The sequence below is a fragment of the Anas acuta genome, chromosome 11, assembly GCF_963932015.1.
Source record: "Anas acuta chromosome 11, bAnaAcu1.1, whole genome shotgun sequence".
In the NCBI taxonomy this organism is placed as follows: Eukaryota; Metazoa; Chordata; class Aves; order Anseriformes; family Anatidae; genus Anas; species Anas acuta.
In genome coordinates, this window is record NC_088989.1 from 12711449 (window position 1) to 12739401 (window position 27953).

The 27953-nt window shown below is 34.5% G+C and overlaps 1 protein-coding gene across 1 annotated transcript in view; it reads left to right on the forward strand.

Annotated features, from left to right (window-relative positions):
* Positions 1-27953, forward strand: part of DNAH12 (dynein axonemal heavy chain 12) — a 63882-nt gene that overhangs the window by 13103 nt on the left and 22826 nt on the right. Inside the window, exons 17-48 of the mRNA XM_068694344.1 lie at positions 154-391; positions 1960-2145; positions 2503-2703; positions 3862-4056; positions 4264-4385; positions 4557-4839; positions 6115-6234; positions 6659-6815; positions 7061-7233; positions 8165-8317; positions 8723-8962; positions 10029-10274; positions 10590-10709; positions 11626-11735; positions 12559-12742; positions 13867-14007; positions 14793-14876; positions 14960-15148; positions 15866-15985; positions 16182-16370; positions 16899-17050; positions 17796-17934; positions 18022-18188; positions 19228-19483; positions 21310-21609; positions 22377-22555; positions 23047-23239; positions 23330-23491; positions 25184-25378; positions 26139-26272; positions 26604-26766; positions 27493-27573. Coding sequence (XP_068550445.1) covers positions 154-391; positions 1960-2145; positions 2503-2703; positions 3862-4056; positions 4264-4385; positions 4557-4839; positions 6115-6234; positions 6659-6815; positions 7061-7233; positions 8165-8317; positions 8723-8962; positions 10029-10274; positions 10590-10709; positions 11626-11735; positions 12559-12742; positions 13867-14007; positions 14793-14876; positions 14960-15148; positions 15866-15985; positions 16182-16370; positions 16899-17050; positions 17796-17934; positions 18022-18188; positions 19228-19483; positions 21310-21609; positions 22377-22555; positions 23047-23239; positions 23330-23491; positions 25184-25378; positions 26139-26272; positions 26604-26766; positions 27493-27573 — 5572 coding nt within the window. The remainder of the gene's footprint in view (positions 1-153; positions 392-1959; positions 2146-2502; positions 2704-3861; positions 4057-4263; positions 4386-4556; positions 4840-6114; positions 6235-6658; positions 6816-7060; positions 7234-8164; positions 8318-8722; positions 8963-10028; positions 10275-10589; positions 10710-11625; positions 11736-12558; positions 12743-13866; positions 14008-14792; positions 14877-14959; positions 15149-15865; positions 15986-16181; positions 16371-16898; positions 17051-17795; positions 17935-18021; positions 18189-19227; positions 19484-21309; positions 21610-22376; positions 22556-23046; positions 23240-23329; positions 23492-25183; positions 25379-26138; positions 26273-26603; positions 26767-27492; positions 27574-27953) is intronic.

Here is a 27953-nt window from a genome sequence, read left to right on the forward strand (position 1 = left end):
TTGTGTAAAATGATGGTAACTGAAAACAAGAGCTTTACTCTAATGTAAATAACTATTAAATTAATCTCACTCGTTCGTGTTGCAAAACAAAGTGTTAAATGTTTGTGGAGTACATTTACTATTCTGTTTTTTAACTTCGTTTTTTTTTCTCAGATGGATGGATGGTGCCTTTTTGGAACTAAATGGGGAAGTCATGGAGGCTGAGATTGATGATTTTTTTCGAGAGATATACAAAATGTCAAAACTCTTCCAACAAAAACAGAAGAAAATTCAGCAGGAGTTGAAAAAGACACAGCGCAGAACTGTAGAAGAGAAGAAAGGGGAAGAAATAAAGGCAAATCCAACTCTTACAATGTGTTCTTCAGTTCTTGAGCAGATTAAAGGCTTTAAGGTAAAAATAAAATGGCAAGGGTTATTAATATTTAATGCTAAGGAACAAATCCTAAATTAATTACTCAGTATGGTTGCTGCAGTGTCAGAGTTTTCCTCTTTAAGTTAGGATATTGATGTTTCATACAAGTAAAACCTATTTGGAACTACTAACTTTTCTAGTATGTTGAATGGTGAACCAGGGCCAAATTTCACAGAATCACAGAATCACAGAATTTTCTAGGTTGGAAGAGACCTCCAAGATCATCGAGTCCAACCTCTGACCTAAAACTAACAGTCCCCACTAAACCATATCCCTAAGCTCTACATCTAAACGTCTTTTGAAGACTTCCAGGGATGGTGACTCCACCACCTCCCTGGGCAGCCCGTTCCAATGCCTCACAACCCTTTCAGTAAAGAAATTCTTCCTAACATCTAACCTAAAACTCCCCTGGCGTAACTTTAGCCCATTCCCCCTCGTCCTGTCACCAGGCACATGGGAGAACAGGCCAACCCCCACCTCGCTACAGCCTCCTTTAATGTACTTATACAGAGCAATAAGGTCACCCCTGAGCCTCCTCTTCTCTAGGCTGAACAAGCCCAGCTCCTTCAGCCGCTCCTCGTAGGACTTGCTCTCCAGGCCCCTCACCAGCTTCGTCGCCCTTCTTTGGACCCGCTCAAGCACCTCGATGTCCTTCTTGTAGCGAGGGGCCCAAAACTGAACACAGTACTCGAGGTGCGGCCTCACCAGAGCCGAGTACAGGGGGAAAGCCGAGTACAGGTTCTTCTGACCTCGTTCAAACGTTCAGAGATGCAGGAAGACAAAGCCTTTCCTCTTCCATTCTGTCCAGCAGGGCCTCAAAAGGAAGGCCAGATAGCAGAAAGCTACTGCTTGTTTGAATAATAGTTATGGCTATGCAATTTTTTTTAAGAATGGCTGTTGAACTTGCAGTGATTAGACCCTATGTGTGAACTAGTATACAAGGATTTGCTCTTTTGCTACTCTGTGTTTGTGGACATCTAGATCTAGTCACAGGAAACTGAAGAAAAATGCTTGAACCTAAGCACCCTGAAGTATCCTCTGGAAATTATTTCTTCTTCCTATTGTGATAGAGAGAGGCAGAGCTCTTAATCACCATGCTCTGAATCACCATGCCTACATTGTACTGTCCCATTTATTTTAATAGGATTATAGATTTTTTTAGCAGTTTTAGGGATGTGGACAGTTAAAGAGTGAATGCATACAGGGGAAAAGTGCTTTGGGGATTCAGGGAAACAGTTAAGAATGTAGTTAAGAATTTTGACCTGGGACCATATTAAGTAGAAGTCTGATTTAACACAACATAGTTGAAATTGTGTTCCTTTTCACTTTCTTGCTACTCACCTTTGCTTCATAGCATTATATTTCTTCTTCAGTAATTTACTGCAATTATTTAGGAATGGAATGGATTTGTCTGCACTTTTCAGAAAAGATTTGAATGTCATCAGTTACTGCAACAGAATTTTAAATGCAAAACAAGGATGAGAAAAAAAGTTGAGAAATAATGCACATTGCAATTTTTATGTTATAAATGTTTTTTCCTCAACTAGGAGAACATTCCCACTGTGAATGTCTTTTGTAACCCTGGCATGCGAACTCGGCATTGGCAGCAGATGTCAAATATAGTAGGATATGATTTAACACCAGACTCTGGAACTACCCTGAGAAAAGTTTTAAAGCAGAATCTAGCCCCTTATTTGGAAGAATTTGAAGCTATAAGTGTGGGTGCAAGTAAGGTAAGCATGGAGATTAGAGAGTGACAAATATAATGTCATGTCACTTTGTGCTGGCTTTTATGACCTGCTAGACTTTTTGCCTTTGCCCTTATACTAAAGAGATTTGGTGAGACTTTGGCCCATTAAAAGATAACTGTGAGTGTGTAAACATTTGTCTTTCATGTTACGTCCTTTGTATTTTATGAGGGTACTGCTTTCTATGCACTAGAAAATGAATTACTAAGAAAAACATTAAAAATAACTTATGCTGTTAGATCAAAATAGTTTATTCAGCTCATTAAGTTTATGTACTGAATTAATCAACCTGAAAAAAATAATAAAGTAACTAGAATAAATTATTTTCTTTTCATATGGTAGGAATTTTCCTTAGAAAAAGCAATGCATGCCATGATGGAAACTTGGGATTTGATTTCCTTCAATACGACTGTGTATCGTGAAACTGGTGTTCACATTCTGTCTGCAGTGGATGAGATTCAAGCCATTCTCGAAGATCAGATTGTGAAAACTCAGACAATGAGGGGATCACCTTTCATTAAACCATTTGACAAAGAAATCAGAGTATGATGAGAAAAACATACTTTTTTTTTCCCCATTTTGATTTGCATAATAACTGTAATTCAAGAGTAAGCCAACAGTATTACAACATTATTATTTGATGTTAGTGAAATGCATTATTGTTTCTTCAGCAAGATTCTCTGGAGTTCATTTAAGTCCTTCCTACATTATTTCTCAGTGTTGCAGTTCCCTCTACATCTCAAGTTTTGTTTCCTCTCTCTTTTGTCATTCACATGCAAGTGCAACCAAAAAAACCTTTGGTTCACAGACTTTGAAAATTGCTCTTTCATTTATGGTTTTTAACTTTGCTTCTTAATATCTTCAAAGTAAGATTTCATTATTGTTCAAATAATCGACATTTAGTGATGTAGTCCTTGAGTTTTGGAATCAAATTTTGAACTATAGTGTTTATTTTTGGGCAGGGAAACTTTTGGAGGTCTGGGAGAATTTATTTATTTATTTATTTTAATCAGGCCTCAGAACAATGATGGGTTCAATTTACAGCTGCTTGTCTGTTTGCAGAGATAGAGTACTTTTTGTGGTGCTGATGCTATGTCTGCTGTCAGGAGAGAAGCTCATCAATTTGCTTTGCAGTTACCCTCTCTAATTCCTTCTATTTATTTAGAAATAGGTGATTCAGGCAGGCCCAGTTAACATGTAATAATCCCGTAAAGGGTACTTATCCTTTACAGACAGCCTCTTCCAGAGTCATCTGCTATTGTCTACTTTCAAGACAGGATACTAGTCTGGCTGGATTGGTCCTCTGATCTAGTGGTCTTTCTGGTATTCTTGTGTCCCTGCTATAATTCATCTGCAAAGCAAGAGCTCCTGGCTGTGGGAGGTGGAACAGCATTTGTCACTGGTAACCTGCAGGGTGCTACTGAACCATTAAGTTATTAAAAGTTTGTAACGCTAAAGTGATAGCTGCATTTTGGGAAATTCATTTCCAGATACATTAAATTTCTGAACTCCTTTGGCCATCAGTATAAGTCAAGGAACCTAAATACTCCTAAATATTTTTCCATTATTTTGCAGACCGCTAGACACTTTTTGTTTTATTTTCTTCTTGGGAACTATCAGTGTCCTCTTTTCCTCTAATTATTCTCTTTAATACTATTTGTGTGGAAATATCCATGTAACATTCTTTAAATATTTATTAAGGAATGGGAAAATCGCCTAATTCAAATTCAGGAGATAATTGATGAATGGCTGAAAGTGCAAGCACAATGGCTTTATTTGGAACCCATTTTTTCTTCTGAGGATATCATGCAACAGATGCCAGAAGAGGGGCGTCTATTTCAGACTGTTGATAAACAATGGAAGGATATTATGAAACATTGTGCCAAAGACCCAAAGGTAAGGAAGAAAGACTGTATTAAAAAGAAACAGTAGTTTCTCTGTTTCTTTTTGGCAGTATTTCTGTTTATAGAATATGCAATGATCAGCTACATTAGCTGCCTAGGCTTTCTAGGAATAAAACAATGTTGTACGTTAGTTGAGTAATTTTTGCTGTGCAAAGTATCTTATTTATAACTTATAGTTTGCATGTGTTTGTTATTACAGGTTCTTGTTGCTACGTCCTTGCTAGGGTTGTTGGAGAAGCTTCAGAACTGTAATGAGCTTCTTGACAAAATCATGAAAGGGCTTAATGCATACCTTGAGAAAAAGCGTCTCTTCTTTCCTCGGTATGATGTGTTTAGGCTATTTCAAAAACAAAAGTCCTGAACATTTATATTGTTGTTCAGTAAGGTCTGCCTTTAAAGCAGCTTGATAGTTCAGTTAGCTTCCTTTCGTTTTTTTCCTTTTTTTAAAAAAACACTTTTTTCTTTTTCCTCATGTTCTCAATCTTTTTCTAGCTTCTTTTTCTTGTCTAATGATGAAATGTTGGAGATCCTATCAGAGACTAAAGATCCTCTCCGAGTTCAGCCTCACTTGAAGAAGTGTTTTGAAGGCATTGCTAAACTACATTTCCTTCCCAATCTGGATATTAAAGCAATGTATAGTTCTGAAGGAGAATGTGTTGAACTGATTTCAAAGATTTCTACTACTGAAGCTCGAGGTGCAGTGGAGAAGTGGTTAATTCAAGTAGAAGATATTATGCTGAAGAGTGTACATGATGTTATTGCTAAGTCAAGAATGGTATGGATTTTGCAGTATGTTTTTATGTTTTTTGTAATAATTTAATAACAGTGGCACAAAGAGAAACAGACCTTTATTTTAAGGATGTCTTTTGGCTTCCTAAAATTCTTACTGATCACAAGTGTTCATATAGATGAAGTTATGGCACCAGGAACAAGTTAACATGACTTGCATTTATAGCGAGTTAAGTAAGAGTTTACTTTGGATAAGAATTAAGTTGTTTTCCTGTAACAGTGGATTTTTTTTTTTTTAAAGATTCACAGCAATATGGTGTTTCTAGGATATATAATTTGAAGTAAATGAATTATTTAGCATATTTTATTTAACTAGAAGTCAGAAATCAATTAAACATTTACAATATGCTTGCTCCCTCCTAAAGCAAAATAATTTACCAGAATATTTACATAATATGGAAAGATAAGTACATGAATCTTAAAAAATAATTGATAACAAATTGCAGATCTAAGGGGAAGAAGGCATTTAAAAGATAATTTGGACTTGGAAAAAAGGAAAAGAATGTTTTCAGCAAAGAATGTTAATAGGATCATAATATATGCTTCTGTATTAGATCACAAAAACAGAATGGTTTTGGATGAGACCTTAAAGATCATCTAGTCCCAAGCCTCCTGCTGTCAGCAGGGACACCTCCCACCAAACCAGGTTGCCCAAAGTCCCATCCAACCTGGCCTTGAACAATTCCAGAGATGGGGCATCCACAACTTTCCTGGGAAGTCTGTTCCTGCACCTCATGACCCCCACAGTAAAGCATTATTTCCTTATATTTAATCTAAATCTACAGTCTTTTACTTTAAAGCCATTACCCCTTGTCTGTTGTTATACTCCCTGCTGAAGAGTCCCTCTTCAGCTTTCTTGTACGCCCACCTTTAAGTAATGGTAGGCCACTAAGGTCTCCCTGGAGCCTTCATTTCTCCAAGCTGAACAACACCAACTCCATCAGCCTTCATCATAGAAGAGGAGCTCCAGCCATCTGATCATCCTTGTGGCCCTCCTCTGGACTCACCCTAACAGGTCCACATCCTTCCTGTGCTGGGGGCTCCAGAACTGAATGCAGGTCTCCAGGTGGGGTCTCATGAGAGTAGAGCAGAGGGGGAGAATGACCTCCTTCAGCCCGCTAGCTGCACTTCTTTTGATGCAGCTGGCTTTCTGGGCTGCAGGTGCACATTGCTGGCTCTTGTTGAGCTTTTCATCCAGCAATACCCCATTATTTAAGTATGCACTGATACTGTATTTGTACACTGTATTTATCTCTTTCAGGCATATCTAGAGACTGAGAGAAAAAGTTGGGTTCTGGAGTGGCCTGGACAGGTAGTTTTGTGTGTGTCTCAAATGTTCTGGACAAGTGAGGTACATGAAGTTCTTTGCAATGGACCAGAGGTACTATGCAATTCCTATTTTACTTTGCTTTACTTTACTTTACTTTATTTTAAAATTTTTATTCATTTTTCATTTCAGCTGATGTATTTTGACTAGTCAAATCTTCTCTTTCTACAATCAAAATAAAATTTGATAAAATGTCAGCATATGAGTTTGATATGCATGAATATCTGTAAAGTGATTTATAGCTTTGATTCAGGTATTTGAATACTCTTGTTTAGAGCAAGCCTGGATGTAGTTTTGGAACATACATGAAAAACTGTGATTGAGAGAAAAGTTGATGAAAAAAAAAAATTATTTTATTATGTAAAAATATATAGGTTTAATAAGCAATCTCCATTAAGGTATTTAGTTACTGTGAAGAACTCTGGAACACTTGAAGCTGTCATATACTCAGTTTCATAATTACCTTTGTTTTTCCCAGGAGTTAAAGGATTACTATAATACACTTCAGCTTCAACTAAATGATATCGTAGAGCTGGTAAGAGGAAAACTTTCAAAGCAAACAAGGACTACTCTGGGTGCCTTGGTTACTATTGATGTTCATGCTAGAGATGTCGTCATGGAAATGATTCAAAGTGGTACTTCTCTTATAAAATTTTTTTCTTTCTGTGTCTCTTTAATTTCATAATACTGAGATAATTAAAAATCACTAACCAGTCTGATTTTGTTGCATAAAACACAACAGTTTTAAGACATGAGCATCAAATGTGAGTATTTGGACGCGAGCATAAACAGTAATAATTTCAAAGTCGTTTTAAATTTAAATCTAATAGAAAATCCAGTTACCTAAAACTTCTCTTACTTTTAATTATGTATTTATCAGGTGTACAGAGTGAAACAGACTTTCAGTGGCTTGCACAACTACGGTATTACTGGGAATCTGAGAACGTTCGTGTCTGCATCGTTAATTGCAATGTAAAATATGCTTACGAATACCTTGGAAACTCACCACGCCTTGTCATTACTCCTCTAACAGACAGGTGTTATCGCACCTTGGTATGGTCTCAATAATAAGCGGTACTAAATACCATATTTACTGTAGTACGTTATTTTTTGAATTGTTCATTATAGCCATAGTTTTAGGGCTCTCAGTTGTTCTGAGACTGCTATTTCTGTAAAAGACAATTTTCAAAGATCATAATTTCTATAGATTATTGAAAATGAAATTGAGCTACAGTAGCAAATCTGGACAGCCCATCAACATGACTTAAATTTTAGTGGATTGTTTTGTTGTGAATATGATTTTTAAAATATGTACAGAAAAACTTCCCTGTTAAATTTTGTCACTTTCTAGGTTACGAGAACACAAAATCCATTTCTGATGCCCTGTAGTTGTTAAATGAAATGGCGAAGGAATCACTTCTGATCATAGCTTTCCTAAAACTAGTAGGAGTTTAGCAACTTTTTAGTCTCCCTGCTTCTGTTGGAGGTGTTTACTGTTTTATCATCAACTAACCTTACAATGGAAAATTACCATGCATACCAAAATGATATACTGTGAGGAGTACAAATGCAACAAAGAGGGACAGTGTAGGAAAGAAAAAGAAAATATGAAAAAGTATATTAAAGTAGAAATGGAGGTAGAAAAGAGTAAACTAATTGCTTCAAGTCTGGTGTGAAAGAAGTATCTAAACAAGATGTATCTAAACTGGATTCAATAAAGTTCGAGTAACTAATCATGGTCATGATCATAATGTATAAAACTGAATTCTCTTTTAGGAAAAATTTATTTCTCTTGTCTCTATTTCTAAGCCATAAGTAAATTTCAGGTTATTTTAAAATTTGCATAATGTATGAATGTACTTTTTCTTTTAGTTTCATACAGTTATTTTATTTGTCTAATACAATTTAAAGTAACATTTTCATTCAGAATAATTTCATATGAATGAAGTACTAATAATTTCTATAAACTATGTCTGTTCCTTAGATCGGAGCTTTTTATTTAAACCTTGGTGGGGCCCCAGAGGGTCCAGCAGGAACAGGTAAAACAGAGACCACCAAAGATTTAGCTAAAGCTTTGGCTGTGCAGTGTGTTGTCTTCAACTGTTCGGATGGCCTCGATTACCTGGCAATGGGAAAGGTAAATAGAATTAAATGTTAGGCTTTGTATTTTATTTATTAGGATGAAAAACTGTAGGGTGCCCACTTTGCAGCCACACTTGAATAAATTAGTGTCACTTGTGGTTTGCTACCCTTGGACACAATATAATGGTCCCTACATATGTTAAACTTTCTATGCATCATGAAATCCTGTAAGTCATTAATTAAAAGAAACAAGAGTTCACCAGATAAGAATCTTGTGATTTAGCTTTCTTTAAAACAAAGACTTTGTCATTATATCATTGACCTTTACTCTAAACAGGCTTAGATATTATCAGAATTGTATCTTTCATATAATTAAACTTCCAACATGATACTCTTAGTTTCTTTTGAATCCTTGAAAATTGTGTTAGAGATATTATTGCTGTCTTTCTTAATTTTACAGTTTTTCAAGGGATTGGCTTCGTCAGGTGCATGGGCGTGTTTTGATGAATTCAATCGCATTGAACTGGAAGTATTGTCTGTTGTGGCACAGCAGATCCTTTGCATCCAGAGAGCCATACAGATAAAGCTAGAAACATTTGTTTTTGAAGGAACTGAACTGAAGCTTAACCCCAACTGTTTTGTAGCTATCACTATGAACCCAGGTTATGCAGGACGTTCTGAACTTCCAGATAATCTGAAGGTAAAATTGTAAAATACGTGACTTTGCTTTAAAAAATATTTAAAAAATAGTAATAAAAATACATATTTCTGGTATTATTTCAGGATTGCTTGATATTTTACCACATACTTGTTTTGTGATTTACACATACTAAATCTCTTTTTTCCTAACTACTTTTGTTATTTCTGAAAGAATTAAAACTTTTTTTTTCTTTTTTTCCTCTTGTGTCTATTTCTGTTTTTAATGCTTATTTTTCCAGGCTGAAGACTTCAATACCATAACAAGTAAACTGGCAAGTGTCAGACTGTTATTATATTGTATTATTTGGATGATAATTTTTTTAAGATAGAAGGATATGTTGGAAGAATGCTTTAAGAAAGTATTTTTACATAACATTTATTGTAGGCTTGTTTAAAAGAAGTTCTGGTGAACTACACTTCATACATATAATGAGTTTGCTTAGATTACATGATTAAATAAAATCTAAGGGATTGTTGTTGTGACTAGATTAGCTGTTTCATTAAGGAGGTTTGGCTTTAATAAAGTAAATTGGAGCCTTTTGGAAGCAGTGCTACAGTGTGCTGTTCCTTAACACTCAGGGTAGGGCAGAGTAGGTTCTATACTATACGTGCCAATTTAAAGCAGATTTAACATGGTATGAAAATATGTCAAGCACTGATTACCTCAGGAAAGGAAGTGCATTCTCTTATACTATCTACATCACTTACTGCTGTGTTGGATGCCATAAGTGGCAAACTGCACTCCTGGGGCAGTGTTGAGGGGAAATAGCTGCAGAGTGTTTTTTCTGCATTGAAGTGTACATGGAAATGGATCTTGATGGTGTTGTGTTTACATTAGCTTCATAGCAAGTCATAAACCGTCTCTGCATAAATTAGCAGTTTTTCTATTTGATTGGCTCCCGGTGTTCTGCACACTACTGCTTTCCAGTGTGACTGTGTCAATGATCCACAGCTTATCTACATAATCATATTAAGCAGTACTTCAGTAGAAAATAGAAATGCTGTGGTGGGATGATCCATTACCCACAAAAATGATCTAAAGATATTTCTTTGGGTATATGTTTCAGGTTCTTTTCCGAACAGTAGCCATGATGGTTCCTAACTATGCTCTGATAGCAGAGATTTCTCTCTATTCATATGGATTTCTGAATGCAAAGTCACTGTCAGTGAAGATAGTAATGACCTACAGGCTTTGCTCAGAACAGCTTTCCTCTCAGTATCACTATGACTATGGTATGCGAGCAGTTAAAGCTGTTTTGGTGGCTGCTGGGAATCTAAAATTGAAATTTCCGAAGGAAGATGAAGATGTATTGGTGAGTTCAAGGAATAATTCATAAGGAATTTTACTGGTGCATGCAGTTCTGAGTTCTGAGGGTATTTCCACCACATCTTCACTGTCACATCACTGCTCCACTTTATTTATCTTCCCTATTTGTGAAAAAAAGATTGTATTTTTTTTTTCATTAACATGCTGTACTTTCCAGTGCTCTTCTGCTGATTGCACAATTGTGTTTAACTGCTTATCAAAGGCACCATATAATTAATAATCTTTATTACTTATTGTTTTAATATCTGAACAGTTTATTCTTTGTTTCTAATGAGAAAAATAAACTGTTTGTTTTTTCTAGCTTCTTAGATCAATTAAGGATGTGAACGAGCCCAAATTTTTGTCATGTGATATACCCCTGTTCATGGGTATAACTAGTGATCTATTTCCTGGAATCAAACTTCCTGATGCAGACTACAATGTAAGTATACCTGTAACCTTTTGTTAGTAAAAATTATCATTGTTGCTTGTTTATCTTGTAACCAAGTGTAATTGATACAGTAATTTGTGAGTTGTTGTGAGATACAGAAAATTGTGAATGTTTGCAATGAAACTTTGTACCACAGAAAATTCTTGTATCTGTTGTTAAGTTTAATTCACATCTGAGTTCCCTTACATCCAGAAGGGCTGTGTAAGTCATCTTACAAATCAGAAACTGATCTGAAAATTTACCAGATTTCAGAGTCTCTGGCTGATTTCCATTCTAATTTTGGATGTAATTGATCCTAACTGTTGGATATAGTTCAGTGAGTTTAAGCTTTGTGCTTGCATTTTCTTTTGCTTATAACAACAAATAAAGCACAGTTCCTTTGTAGGAGGATCATTGGGAAGAAGGTAAAGATGGTGGAAAAAACAGAATGGATTCACTTTTAAAAATTTTCCAGTAAATACTAGACTCCTGCCAAAAATGTAGTATACTGATTCACAGGGTTGGTTTGCTACTGCTGATATGCCTTTCCTGCAGGATAAAATTTGTAGTTAACTCCTGTTCTAGCATAGGAAGTACGGAAGTGTTTTTTTTTTTTTTTTTTTTTCTTCAGGGATGTTTGTTCTATTCTGATTAATTAATAACTGAAACACTACTAATGTGAAAACCTTGACAATGATCATAACTGTTCTACTGTAGTCCAGGAGATGAATTTACTTGATAGGGTGCAATGAATATTTACTTGTAATTTTACTAATGAATAAAATTAATAAATATGCTTAATCTGGAATTATACATTTATAATTAGTAAACACGAGAACAGGGTTTTAAAAGTGGGGAGGGAGGGGAAGGGAGGAAAAGAAAAGAAAAACTTGTAACAAATGATAAGACTGATTTGTTTTGATTTTAGGATTTTCTGGAATGTGCGAATGAATGTTGTATTCAACATAATGTCCAACCTGTAAAAGCTTTCATAGAGAAAATGATACAGACATATGAAATGATGATTGTTAGACATGGGTAAGGTTCCCATTACTGTTTCACAAGCTATATTTGTCGTCATTTGGGTTTATACCATGGTTATCGATATCACATAAAAAAGGTCTTAATGGTAGCAAAATGTTTGTGTTGAAACATTTGGTTACCAATACTACTTTAACGTGTACCGAAATTCTTGTGAATCTAATGTCCAGATTTTGGCCTGGATAGAGCTAATTTTCTTAATAGTGGCTGGCATGGTGCTGTGTTTTGGATTTAGCATGAGAATAATGCTGGTAACACACCAATGTTACAGTTGTTGCAGAACAGTGCTTATACTGAGTCGAGGACTTTGCAGCTTCTTGTACCACCTGCTAGTGGGCAGGCCTGGGGTGCTCAAGGAGCTGGGAGGGGACGGAACCAGGGCAGCTGGCCCAGCCTGGCCAAAGGGATATTCCGTACCATGTGGCATTGTGTTGAGCAATGGAACTGGGGGGACTTGGCCAGGGGGGCTGCCATTGCTCGGAGATTGACTGGCCATCAGTCAGCTGTAGTGAGCAATGGTGTTGTGTATTAGTTATCAGATCTCTGCCATTCTGTTCCTAGGGGGTGGGTGTGTGTGTGCATGTTGTAAAAATCACGCAGATTCACAATATAGGCTTGCAAGTTCATGTATGATTTTGAATGCAACATCTTTAAAAAGTTATTTTCTAGGTATGTGGGGCAGATCTACCAAAATACTTAAGTATATGGATGATGATGTTGGCCTTCATATGGTCTGTAAAAGTAAAAATTGCAAGACATCTATTAATAGCTTTTAATTTTATTTTTTTTAATTATTATTATTTTTTCTTCCATCTAACAGCTTTATGCTAGTCGGGGAACCATTTTCTGGGAAGACCAAAGTTCTACATGTGTTGGCAGATACACTGTGTCTTATGAAAGAGCGTGGTTATGGTGAAGAAGAAAGAGTAATTTTTAGGACTGTTAATCCAAAATCAATCACTATGGGTCAGCTTTTTGGACAGTTTGATTTGGTATCTCATGAGGTAATGCATGTTTTTAAAATAGTGTGTATTAATTGCCTGTCTTTATCTGTTTCATCCTGTCACATGCTGTGGCTTTCGTGGGGCTTGTATGAACATACTTTTTTAAACTGCATTTTAACTTTAGGTTAAGTCATGGTGTTGTTGCACAGCTGTCTTCAGGTCAAGAAAGGCATCTGCTTCTGACTTTTAAGTCCCACTTCCAGACAGTGTTTCTTCTTTCTCTGGAATCCAGTGTTTGTAGGGCTGTACTGTTAATAACATTACTGGTTCATTGGTTTTAAGAATAAACAAGCAAACATAACAGTATGTGTTTTTTCTTTTTCTCTCTTTTTTTTTTTTTTATTATTATTCCTTTATATGTGAGACCTCCTTGATTCTTGATAGTAAACAGTTGACTTTGTGGTTTTATCACTTTAAATGCACATGAGAACACAATTTTAATTAGTGTTGTTCTAACTCAGATGGATGGCTCAAATTAGTGTTGAAAATAAATGCAGCAGTAAGTGTGTATGTAGTTACGTAGGTTTAAATATGCAAAATAAGCAATGCCATTCTGAGAGGCATTGTCCTAGTATAGCTCTATCCATGCTAGGGAGACATACCAAACTTAACTAGATTAATTTCTCTGTCAGTTCTGATCTAGTATAATCAAAGAAGCGCCAAAACAATCTGGAAAAACTTATAAACTCATCAGTTCCCCACTGTAAAACTTAGGTTTGGAGAAGAAAGAATATAGAAAAGTGAATATGAAATACTGAAACTTAGGATGAGTCTGGGAAGAAGATGATGCAAGCCAGAAAAAAAGTACTTCTAACTTTCTGTGAAATGAATTCACTGTCTTCCGTTTTAACAAGAAGTATTTTTAAAGGCAAAAGATCACTGTTTTTAAATTTGCTGATGTTGTGTGCCCCTTTGTGAAACTGTAAAGCAGTATTCTGCTCTCCACAGAGCAAGAAAATTGTTAAAGAGAAGAAAAATGAAAAGGAATAGTTTACTTTTTTTTTTTTTCAGTTCAATATGAACAGTCTTTGGCAAATACTTACTAATAGGATTACTGGTAGTTTAATTTGAAATATCTATACTATTGTCTTTTTACCTTTCATTTCTACATTCTCCCCTTCTAGTGGACAGATGGTATAGTTGCTAATACTTTCAGAGAATTTGCATTATCTGAGACTCCTGAACGCAAATGGGTTATCTTTGATGGCCCAATTGATACTCTGTGGATAGAAAGCATGAACACAGTTCTGGATGACAACAAAAAGGTATCAGTGCAAATAAATGCCTAGATGATATATGACATTTTGAAAGTATTCTTCTACATATAAAAACACAAAAGAAAACAGGAAAACTTGGCGTTTCAAATACAAGGTGGCTTTGAGAATAAGTCGTTAAGTTCTGTGTTTGTTTTTTGTTGTTTTATTTTTTCTTTATTGGAATCATAATCATAGTATCATCCCATAAGACATTTAATGTGTAGTATTCCCTTAATATCAGATGTTTGTAATGAAAATGAGTAATTCAATTTTAAATTAAAAAAAAAAAAAACAACAACAATTAATGTAAAGTCCACAATTTCAAAAGTTGTCATTAATTAAGTTTCTGCAATTTCAAATGAAGACAAAAAAGGTTGCATTTTCAATATTAAATTTTGAAGTTAAAGTTGTAACCATACAACTTCTGAAAATGGGCCTTAGGAATTTGAAAGTGTATATAAAAATTACAGACGACGTTTTGAGTTTAAATTTTGGATAATTTGTGAAAATACTTGATTTGAACTATTGTCATATACAGGGTTGATAGTTATTGGTAATGAACCTACTGGTAGGATAATGTGGAGTACTATGGGTAAGTGAAGAATTTAGGTAATGCTTGTAAACTACTGTTTTTTGCTCCAAATTATTAGACATTTTATGTGGTTGGCATTGCTTCTGATTAAAGTGGGATTTGCTAATCTTTGTGCACACATCCAGTGTGGTAGGAAGGGTGATTGACAACTGAATGCTTTCTTTTTTTGTAATCTTCCTTGTGATTTTTTTCTTAATTGAAGCTTTGTTTGATGAGTGGAGAAATCATCCAAATGTCCCTTCAGATGAGTCTAATTTTTGAAACAATGGACCTTTCCCAGGCATCTGTAAGTTCTGTATTTAATGGAAATATAAAACTAAGTTCAATAAATTAAATATATAATAAAGCAAGTTTACCATTCTTCCCTAGCCTGCTACAGTCAGTCGCTGTGGCATGATTTATTTGGAGCCTTCACAACTAGGCTGGACACCACTTGTTACCTCTTGGTTAAGTAAACTGCCTGAACCTCTTAACCTAAAGGTACATCAAGATCTTCTGCAGGGACTTTTTGATTGGTTAATACCACCAGCATTACAGCTCCGTCAGAAACAGTGCAAGGTATTGTTTGTGATTTTTTCCTTCAGTAGTTAGGTGTCCACTTGCATTCTTGTTACTTGGGTAGTGAGAGCTGTTCTCTCTTGATGAGGATAATTACCGTGTCCATGCAGCAGACAGCCATTATTTTGGGAAGTGCAACTGTTGTATCCAGTGTGAAAAGCTGGAAAGAGAACATTAGGTAAGATGTGTTGTAAGTTCATCATAGTTTCTACCTTGTTCTTTTCAAAAATTAATCATTTAAGGTATTGAGTGGAAAGTCACCCTTTTTTGCATTTTTGGTGGTGCTTTTCTGTGTTTTTGTTTGTTTATTTGTTTGTTTTTTCCTCTAAAGATGTTGTTTTGAATAGAAAAAGCACTTTTTTAAGTTTTAGGGAAATGTACATGTATTTTTTTATATATTTTTTTTCAAACTGCATTTTTTAGTGCATGCTTTTAAGTGCATGGGCTTTTGCTTGTTCATTGTTGTTTCTGTGCGTTTTTATTTTAAAATGTAAGAATTGGAGGTCCCATGGTAGCCGTGACCATGGTTAACAACCTATATGTTGACATTTCAAGGCTAGCAAGAAGTAAATGATCTTTTGAATGAAAATCAGTGAAAATCTTGCCTCCGAGTATTTGTTCTGAATTAGCTAATTGTTTAATTACTTTAATATTTTGATTCCAAAATGTAAGCTAACTTAACTCAAAGTATAATACCCCTCCTTTTGTATCTCTTAGGAACTGGTACCTACAAGCAATAGCAATACTGTAGTAGCTCTTACACGGCTTTTTGAAATGTTGATCTGTCAACCTGTACAAGAAGATCCCACCAACAAAAACATCCATGTGTGGATTATGGTTGGTTTTGTGTGTTGTTTTTGTTTATTTTTGTTTGTTTATTTTTTTAATCATGCTCTTTAGACCAAGTTTATTCAAGGGCAACCTGTAACACCTTTATTCTTAAATACTTTTCAGAATTGTTTGTTAATGAGACTATACAGTGTTCAGATTATGTCACCTTTTTAGACAGCTGCTCATCTTTTTGCCTTTGCAGGGTTGCTTTGCTTTTGCCACAATCTGGTCCATTGGTGGGACTTGTGATGGTGATAGCAGAATTATTTTTGATAATTTCTTGAGGGAAACTTTGGCTGGAAAATCTGGAACAAATCCTGTACCAAAGGTAGTGGAAAAATGGGAATGTCCCTTTGAAGAGAAAGGCTTGGTCTATGACTACGTGTTTGAGGTAAGATTGCATGCTTCTGTATTGACTGAAGTAAATTTTTACAGTCTGAAAGGAAGGAAAATAGAGGTAGATGTATATTTTAACTTTACAAAGATTGTTGTAATTTTTTCCAATTTTTTTTTTTTTTTTTTTTTTATACAATACCAAGCTGTGCACATCAGTTATGGTCCCTTTTTAGATAAAGCTAAGCTGACAGGGTCAAGTCTGTTATTGCATAGAAGGAAAGATGGCTACTTTCTGTAAAGATGGATATTGTGTCTGTGGGCAACTTGTTTGTGTTACAGTTGTGTTTATCGTATCCACTGGAAATCTTAGATTCTACGTACTGGTTTAAAGTTAAGCATATGTTCTTCTGTGTTTTATTATTATTATTATTATTATTATTATTATTATTATTATTATTATTATTATTATTATTATTATTATTATTATTATTATTTTGTATGGTTGCTTTTTGTTTCTGTTTTGTTTCGTTTTTTTTCTTTTCCTAACCAAAAGCCTTAATTTTACATCTGTATTTTTTCCTAGCTGAAAGGCAGAGGATGTTGGGTTCATTGGAATGGATTTATTAAAAATATTAATTACAGTGATAAAAATTTGAAGATTCAAGATATCATAGTCCCAACTATGGATACAGTCAGATATACCTATTTGATGGAACTATTCATTGCCCATGGAAAGTAAGTAACTTCAATACAAATTTCAGAACTATTTATTGTATGTAGAAACATTTTTTACTCTTTCATTGACTTCATGTTTTTTATCAAGCCCTCAAGGTTTGTTTGGCCTGTTAAAAATAGGCATTTATTATGAAGAATACAATTTGTTGCCTTAAAGTCTAGGTTTGTTTTGTTTTGTTTCAATGAAGTCCTGTTATAATTCTGCTTTAGTGTGTCCATTCTATGTCTTTCTGATAATTCAATTACAACAACAGCTTGAGGAAGTTTTGTACTCTCTTTTTTTTTTTTTTCTTCTTTGGTACTGAAATATATATTTTTCTTTGATTTGTCCTAAGTTAAAATCAATTATATTACATATATGTGTGTATAAATATATTATTATATATTATTATACAAAAGAACAGAATGTAACAATTTCAGGTTGAATTTCAATGCTGAAAGTTTTATGAAGTTTAAATTGCTGAAAGACCTATCAGTAGAAATTTAAGTTCCACATACGTCTATATATACTCCAAAACCAGGAGAATGAGAGAATGAGAAATGTCTCCTTCTCTACCTCTGACCCCTTTGTCAACTACAAAGAGGTTATGTGAATGAGTATTTTAAAACATTATAGCTTCTTTTTTTTTAAGGCATTTAATATTTTTAGAGATAGAACTTAGAGCCTTTGTCTTTTACTTGCAATTAATTTGTAGTTGTTCAGATTTCTGTGGTCTATGCTTTCTTTCTTTCTTTCTTGGTGAAGACCACTGCTTTTAGTGGGACCGACAGGTACTGGGAAATCTGTATATGTCAAGGACAAGTTAATGAACAACTTGGAAAAGGAGCGCTATTTTCCCTTCTTCATTAATTTTTCAGCACGAACCAGTGCCAATCAGACTCAGGTTGGTAGAACAGACAATCTGTGCTTCAAAAATATGATCTATATAAATATTTAATCTGTGTTCTGAATATTCCTGTCTGCATTGTAGAACATTATTATGGCCAGGCTGGACAAGAGGCGTAAAGGAGTCTTTGGCCCTCCAATGGGAAAAAAGTGCATTATTTTCATAGATGATATGAATATGCCTGCCTTGGAGAAGTATGGTGCACAGCCTCCTATAGAACTTTTAAGACAGTTCTTTGACCATGGAATTTGGTAATTATTTGAAATAAAAGTGAAAAGTTCAAGTTGCTGCATTTGGTGATATAATTATTCACTTGAATTTTCTTTTCAAAACTTTCTTAAAATGCTTTGTAAATTTTATGATAGCTTTGCTTTATATGAAAAACATTTAAAGTTGAAGCAACTTTTATGTTGTTCTTTAAGTGATTTTTCAATTTAGGAAATTGATTTTTTTTTCTTTTTTTTTTTTTTGTGCATGGGCTCTTGCTGAAATTCAGGATTTTTATGTATAAAAAAACAATTCTTTTACACTTTAGTTTTTCTGTGTCAGCATTTATCCTTGTTTTTACTTTTTTCAGTGTTCTTTGTTACTTTCCATTCTCTTCCTCCTCCTCACAGTGAATTGGCAGACCTATTTTTTAGAATGCAATTATATGTAACTTTTGATTTTACTCAATACATTGTTTTTTACTGATATCCAAGATTCTCTTGCTCATTAGAATATTTTTAATTACCTTCTTTTTTTTTTTTTTTTTGAATAACATTGAAATCAGATCTGGTAGTAGGCATGAAGAGAAACAAGCTATATCTCTTCCTACCTTTTGAGATTTTTTGGCTCAGCTTTGACTGGAAGAATGAACCAGGTTGTCTCTTGGGGTTGCTTCCAGCCTGAATTACTCTGTGATTCCAGGCACTTCCTGAATAATGTTACTTTTGTGATTTCAGGCACTGCTCAAATGTCTGATACTCTTGAACAGAGAGAATATGTATTTTGCCACACTACAGTTTTAAATATTTGTTTCAAAATTTCAGATCAAGTTTTATTTAACCCTTATTAAACAAATAATCTTTCTTTCAGGCCAGCTCGATGTGTTAAGATGAGCTGGGGCATAGTTAGTTACAAGACTAGTTTGGGGTTTCATTGTTTTTTGGTTTTAATTGTTATATTTGTATATGTATGTACATATGTTATGCACACAGAGAGCATTCTGTAGTATGGGTGCATTTAACCTTTAACAAATGTGTTTATATCATTCTCTAACTAAATGTCACATTACAATTTATTTTGAAGGTACGATTTAAAGGATACATCTAAAATTACACTCGTTGATATACAGTTACTTGCTGCTATGGGACCTCCAGGCGGTGGGAGGAATCCTGTTACTCCTCGATTTTTGCGACACTTCAACATTTGCACTATTAATTCTTTTAGTGATGAAACAATGGTCCGCATCTTCTCTACTGTAGTATCTTTCTACCTACGGGCTCAGGAATTTACTCCTGAGTTCTTCTCAGTTGGAAATCAAATTGTTGCTGCCACTTTAGAGGTAAGAGGAGAGTACCTTAATGGAAGTTTCCTTTAGTTTGTTTAGTAAAATTCCATTAGCTTTATAATAACTTAATTGGTGAAATAGAGATTTTAGATATTTTGTTCCTTGTTATTTTTAACATACAGCCTCATATGCCGTGATAAAATTATCTCAACTTTATGGCTGCAGTGACCTTCTTACTCTAGGAAAAGTCTTTTTGAATTTATGTTAATAAGGGCTTCATAGTACCTATCCACATACATCGAGTAGGTCAGACTGCAGTATCTTTGGGGTTAGACAGGCACAAGAAGGTATCTCATGCAAAGGCAAAATGAAAATAGCAGTTGCAACACTCCTCAGATCCTTCTTTGAGAAACTAAGATTGAAGAAATCATCCTCTCCACTTCCGTGGAGATGCTTCCAACTTCCATGTTGCAGATTTTGGCAAGTATCATATTTGCAAGGTACCACATGCAAAAAAGGAATGGCAATTTGTGACATCTTTGCAAAGAAGCATCAATTTGAAGACAACATCTTACATATACATATAGATTTAACAGCTTATGTAGCCAAAACTAGTAGCAATGTTAACAAATCTACCATTAAGTATTCAAAATTGAAATGCATCAGGTAGTTAATACTTGGCTGGTGAGGAATTCTGACAAAAAATCCAATAAGATCCAAAAGCAAAATCAAATGGCTCAAGTTTCACAGGGGACATGAGTTTGGAATTATTAGCAAGTGACTTTCTCTTCTGCTGCAGAACTGAGGCCTTTCTCACACTTACACACTAGTTCTGCTTATACCCAAGGCTGTATTCAAGACTGAATCCACCTTGTTCCAAGGCCTTATAGAGCTGATATTTTGGAACGCCTGTCAGATAAGACATTCAAAGTATGAATGATGTGAGGCTGACTGAATATCGCCACTGGAAATCTCTTTGTGCTTTCAGTTTATCCTTCTAAAAAAAAAAGGGGGGGGGGGGGGGAGAAATTTGCAAGAAGGTTTTGCTTCTTTCAGCAGAAAATAATAGTAGCAGCCCAGTACAGTTATTACATACAGCTGTTTGAGTGCATTTGACTATACATGCTATTTAAATTGTTCACTTCTGTCAGGATAGAGAATCTATTCTAGCATGGATTTACATCCAAGACAGTAGTATCTTCTGACTCCTAGGATTAAAGTGTAGTGGAAGAACTAGGCTTTGGATATGAGATAACAGGTGAAATGAGTGTGTAGACAGTACCATGGATATAGTATGACTGTTAAACTTTTGTTTTAGCATTTTATTTTGGTTTGCAAGTTTAATGTTTGATAATTTTCTTCATATGAGTACACAGAGACAGATCAAAAGCGTCCTCTGCTGGCATTCCCTTAACATGTTACGTATGTTAAATGTAATGTCAAATGACATTAGTTCGATCGTACAACATAAGCTATTGACAACTGATACATTCAAAGTTACAGTAAAACATCATCAAAAGATACTCTTCTTAATCTGACTTCATTCACCATTTTTGTGGGTTTTCTTTTTAGTTTTGAGTAATTTGTAGGTATACAAACAAATAGATCCAAACACCTGAAACACCAGGAAATTAGCATTACATAACTGATTACTTATCTCATTTGCAAATTTAGATTAATATTGCATATATGTTCCAGAACTTCATGAAAAGAATCTGATATATTCACAGGACTTTGAGATCTTTGGACATTATTAGGATTTCTGAAATGTGTGAAATGTTTTCTTAGAAAAATACACTTTTGGAAGAAAGACATTTTAAAATATCTATTCTAATAATGCAGTCAATGATAATGTCTTGTTCTGTTTTTATTGCCTTTAGGTGTATAAGAAAGCTATCAAAAATCTTTTGCCTACACCAGCCAAATCTCATTATACATTCAACTTGCGTGACTTTTCACGTGTTATCCATGGCTGTTTGCTCATTAAGAGACATGCAGTTGAAAATAAGCACATAATGATTCGTTTGTTTGTACATGAGGTATTTCGTGTCTTCTATGACCGTCTAGTGGAAGATGATGATAGAGCATGGTTGTTCAATTTAATTAAAAATATTGTGAAAGAACATTTCAAAGAAGCATTTGATTCAGTTTTTGCACATCTGAGGCAGGAAAACACCCCTGTGAGTATCTCATTTAAGCTGTTGTAAAATCATTGTTTTTGTTAAAAATTTAGGACTAGAACATTTCTTAATCACAAGTGAGATGTTGGACTAAGTATGCTTGAAAATCAGAGTTGAATTTGGCAAAATGACTTCTTTGAAAAAAATGGGTGAAAATGTTTGGAAGGTGTTTGACTGTCATACATGTATATAAACTTCCTTTTCAAAATAACATTTAATTTAAAATGTAACTTTCAGAGACCTGATTTACTGAGCAGAAAGACATTCCCTTTTTAAATCTAGCCCATCATTATGAATTATCGTGTGGTAAACTGCATTCTGTAATTGTATCGACATTTTAATATTTTGAATGTTGTATAAGTCATGTCATATTCCTTGACGTTCCCCTCCCTCCTCCCCCCCGCTCCCCCTCTTCTCCCCCATTAATTGCTGTATAGAAGAAATAACTTTGTGGTCATCGTTGCCCATTTCATATGTTGAAATTTGTGAAACATACATTGTACAAATTTGTTATAATCTGGCAGTTACTATAATGAGACTATAAATGGCTAATCAGGACAATTATGTTCAATAACATTTATTTTTAAAGAATATTGTTTAATCTGGGAAATACAGGATTTTGAGGTGGGTGTTGTTTGTGAGTTAAAATATTTCAGTGCTTGTTCTGCTCTCTTGAGTATTTGTCTAAATTCTCTGTTCCTTCCTGAAGTTCCTACTGACAAATAATATTATTAAACACTACATCATTTGTTGTATATATACAATAGGTGACAGAAGAAAACATGAGAAGTTTGTTTTTTGGTGACTACATGAATCCAGAACTTGAAGGAGATGAAAGACTTTATGTTGAAATTCCAAACATTCAGCTGTTTGGTGATGTTGTAGAGCAGTGTCTGGATGAATATAATCAAACACACAAAACAGGAATGAACCTTGTGGTTTTCAGGTGTGTACACTCTGTATTATTGTAATACAAAGAGCTCTGAGCAGTACTTGCTAATTCAGCGTATCCAATTTTGCAGGCTATGTTTTTTGTTTTGTCCCCTTTATGTGTTCCTGGTGTTGCACATTTTTGGATGGAAATGAACTAATTTTTCTGTTATGGCTTTGCATTTTTCTATCGGAGAGTAAATAATGAGAAGTTTTGTTTTTTTTTTTTTTTCCTGAGAGACTCTTTGAATGCATTCTTCAGCTGTTACAGAAGCCTTGTGCACCAAATCTAGTGGGTGCTTGACTTCTGCTGGGCAGATACTGGTTTCTGAAGATGTCATTCCCTTCTCTATTTCATATATAAATTATAAATCATTTGTTTTTATTTCATTTTATCGTGGTGTATATAACTCCCTTTCTCACCCTCCATGTGCTTTCAGAAATTTGTTTTGGAGATGGTGTATATATATTTCTGCCATTCTGGTAATTAACACATTTCACATTTAGGTATGTGTTGGAACATTTGTCTCGTATAAGCCGTATACTGAAGCAGTCAGGGGGTAATGCTTTGTTGGTTGGAATGGGAGGAAGTGGACGTCAGTCTTTGACTCGTCTAGCAGCATTTATGTCAAAAATGTGCGTTTTTCAACCAGAGATTTCAAAAACCTATGGCACAAATGAGTGGAGAGAAGACCTGAAAGTGAGTATTAATAACCTGTTTGCATTTTGACTTGATTTTGAAGAAGGATGTTTTGGACTATACAATATTTTAACTGTCTTGCATTTTTAGAGTCTGCTGAAGAACGCAGGTGTAAAGGGCTTGAAAACTGTATTCATAATCACAGACGCACAAATTAAAGAAGAAAGTTTTTTAGAAGACATTGACAGTGTCCTCAACACTGGGGAGGTACCCAATCTTTTTGCGGCAGATGAAAAACAAGAAATTATAGAGGTATCTTTATAACTTCTCTTATTCTCTGTCATCTCCCATTTAAGCTATTTTGTCAGTGCAATATGAAGTATGCCTTAATTCAAAGTGATTTGGGGGTATATGCATTCAATTTTATGATTTTTTTTGGAGATTTTTAGATCAATCAGCTAGTTATTAGTAAGCTGGAATAGTTTATGCCTACTACAAGCTTTAATTCTGACCTCACACTCTGCTCACAAACCCATTAAGTTGTGCACATAGGGAATGTTCACAAATATGTTAATATGCTGGGGCCATAGTTATTTTTTACATTATATTGTGCAGAATAAGAATGTACCTCATAATGTTTTCATTTATCCATTCAGGACAAAGATGTATTTTGAGAAAAAACAGCCTGTCTTTGTCAGTAGACTCTCGCTGTCTAGGGCACTGTTATACAGCATTTCATAGTCTTGACACATCTGATCAGAGAGAAGCTGGGGGAAGGTGCTCCATGAAATCAGGCTTAGAAGTAAAGATGGGAAATCAATAAATAAATAAATATACCTAAATCATGCTTGGAATCTTCAAAATAACAATCACTGTATGGGGGAGTTGGAGGCATCAATTTCTGTATACCTCAAGTTGCATACATAATGTGTCCCTTTTACAACTTTACAGTTTGTACAAACATATCCAATTGGTGTATGCTAGCACTTGGTAGCTATCTGTAATATGCCAGCTAGGACAAAGTTACCTGTTACTCATTTAAATCTGCTTCATCAAAATATTTCCACTTTATTGTTAATAATCTGATTTTTGTCATTTACTTTAATTGCAGGGTTATGTAAAGCATACATGTTCTTGTGGTGGAATAAGTTGAGTTGTAGGGAGGTCTAAGTGTAAGGTCTAAGTGTTTCATGGATTGTTAATTGAGGGTAATACTTTTATGAAGTAGTCTTTTTTTTCTTTTTTTTGACAGAGTTTTTTTTTTTTTTAAATAAATGAATAGAATGTGTTTGAAACTTAAATATTCCTCTCCAATTAGGTAAATACAGCATATTTTAGTGTAATATTAATATTGAAAATGTTCTCAGTAAGTTAGTGTCTTGAAGTGTTGCTTAGGGAATTTATATAGCACTTAAAATGTAGATGAGAACAACATGTGTTTTTGTGTAATGAGAGTAGTAATTTGCCTCATCTGTTCATATATCCTAAATCCCTTTGAGTGACTGAAGATGGATTGTGATTAAATCTAATTTTATTTGTTCATCACCTGAAGACTTTGGTCCTTTATTTCATGAGGGAGTTAATTTAAAATTTTGATTTTCTGAATGTGTCTTAGCCATCTGTCTTATCCTAATGTGTCTTGTGTATCTGGCACTTGGAATCTTTTTTTTTTTTTTCCAATTTTTGTTCTGATGTATTCTCGGTTGTTCAGCGCAACAGGTGATCTTTTCTAGAATTATTTGTTAATGTCACAGATTTACAGTAAATGTACTATTTACTCATATTAACATACTCATAAATATTTACAATATTTATTCATTTACTTATTCTCAACTAGTACTTAGTATTCATTCTTTCTTTCCAGTTTATTCTACTTATTTCATTTATCAATTAAAAATATATATATTTCATGGTGTTACTATCATTAACAGGATTGTTAAAGGACTTCAGAAGTACTTAATGAGAAATTATATAACAGCTTTTACCCTATGTGTCATTCCCAAGGGTGTTCGTGCACTAGCTCAGGCTGGCAATAAACATGAAGAACTCAGTCCCTTGGCCTTATTTGCATTTTTTGTGAACTGCTGCAAAGAAAATCTCCATATCGTGGTAGCATTCAGCCCAATTGGAGATGCTTTCCGCAATCGTCTGAGACAGTTTCCCTCACTCATCAACTGCTGTACCATTGATTGGTTCCAGGTATGTGAAAATATATATATATATTTTTTTTTGTCAGTCAACTATGTCAGTTTGTTAACCATTTCTGTGTTTTCATGGTATAGAATTACTCTGTTTTTCAAAATTTTGAAATAGCATAGACAGTTTTGGTAATATTTTGGGAGCTCTCTGGTGTGTAGTCTCAGTATTTCTTGAACTAAAGAAATTCAAGTTTTATCACTACAAATTTTACAATTCTAAAGTAGTGAGTAATCTCAGTTTGGTGATGGCAATTTGTCATTTTTTTCATAATATACATGTTTTAAAGGAATAGGGAAAACATTTCAGTGTAATTGCACAATGGTCGTAATTTCTGCTGTGTGTTATTCAAATACAAGTCCTGTTGGAATGCTGTAAGTAAATCTTTTATATCAGAATAAAACTTGGAAAACTACTGATCCTTGCTAAAAATCAAAGTTATTCTCAATTAAAGTGCAGTTAGCTTTATAGGTTGGCTTGGTGCTGAAGTCAATTGATTCATCTACCAAAGGATAACATAGATGCAGAAATGTTTGGATAGCATGACAATATCTAGAAGATCATCCAGAAGTCACCAGAGCAGATTGCATGAGTAGTGACCTTGCTGCCTGATGTAACTCTTTTATCAGCTCATCATTCTTGAGACCTAGTTGGGACTAGCGTGTCTCATACTGGTATTTCGAATAGTGAAAAATCTCTTTAAACTATGAAGACTGCTAACAGCTAAATTTTACACATTCTTCTCTCCTCATTTCTCCATCAGCCGTGGCCCGAAGATGCCCTTGAGCGTGTGGCAAATAAGTTCTTAGAAACACTTGAGCTCACAGACAGTGAGCGTCAGGAGGTTGTGCCCATCTGTCAATACTTTCATACTTCAGTTTTATCACTTTCCTCAAGGTCAGTCTGTTTCTTTTAAAAACAACACATTAATTTCTAGAAATACTAACAAGAAAAAGATTATACTAATGGAAGGAGTAAAATGAACATCAGAGAACTCAAAAATTGATTTATAAGGGGCAAGAAACAAGATAGGTGGCTGAGTTGCATGACTACTCATTTCTGTCTTATAAGTTAATGTATAAGCTTTGTCTGCCTAAAATATATAAAATTGTGGAAACCATTTACTTCTGTTAATTGACAAATAGTTCATTGCATACCTTTTCTACCAATAGTTAGGTGAATAATTATAATAATAACACCAATTAAAGGTAACCTTTATTTCTAATAGGTTTTTTCAAAGTCTCAAACGCCATAATTATGTTACTCCCACTTCTTATCTTGAACTTATTGCTGCCTTTCGGAAACTTCTGACTGAGAAACGAGACTCTGTAATGACAGCCAAGAAGAAATATGTGAATGGACTAGATAAACTAGCTTTTGCTGAATCACAGGTGATTTGGGATGGAAATGGAACTGAAAATACAGAATGGTTGGCAGAAGCAGGTCTTTTGCTAGAGAGATAAGTCAAACGCACTAATTCAGATCTTTAAATATATGGAGGTTTGTCTCCCTAAAGTGGGGAGCAGCCTTTTAATTTTCTGGTTCCAAATCTGGTTAAAATTAAGAAATGATTTGCATTCTAGTTTGGGTCTGTGTGAACAAAATATTCCTTGTTTAAAAAAATATATTTTCTAACGATGAGGGGCAGTACATTACAGCAAATATATAAGTGACCCATACAGGTTTTTTATGATATATTATTTTTCTGTTATACCTAATAATTTGTGTGATTAATTTCAAAAAAATTATCTCAAGATCAATTCTAAGGTCAATCTTGAACAGTAAAAATACAATAAATTTGTTTTGCCTTTTTTTCCTGCATTCATAGCTGTCATGTTAGAGTCCAAAGGCCTCTAAGCATGCATTTCTAAGCAGTATGTGAACAGAGCTTCCCTTCCTAAATAGTTATGTGAATGTTCTAAAAATGAATGTACTTCTTAAAATTAGAGAGTGTACACGAGATAAAAATAAGTCTCTGAAGCGTTTTGATTTGAAAACAAATGTTATTTTCTTTCACCAATAAATTAGTCATTGGATATTTTCTGGGTTCTAAATCAATTGTTGGAAATTATATTTTGCAATTCAGAATCCTGGTTAATTCTTTTGCATATGTATAGGTTGGTGAGATGAAACAAGAACTAGTTCAGCTGCAGCCCAAACTGGAAGAGGCTAAATTGGATAATGCAAACATGATGAAGGTAGAGTTGCATAAAACGTTGTATTTTTAACACAGGCATGTGCAAATATATATCATATATTTCACCTTCATAGTAATTAGTTTTGAATGAGGAATCTAATCATACAATGTAGTTCCATGTCTCAGCTGACTGTTGACAGATTCTAAAGAATATGCCTGCATATGGGTACCGATATGTATCTTTTAGAAAATAAGAGCTGAGTTCAGGTTTTTGAGCTACTTGTTTACTGCGCTTAGCAGTACTGTAAAATTTGCCACTGTTTGTGCTTATATCCTTTGAACTGGAAGAAAATTTTACTTTTTATCTAAAATACATATACAGTCAAGTGAATACACAGTCCTTGCCTAAGCTCTGTGCTAAAGGATGGTAGAGAAGCATTC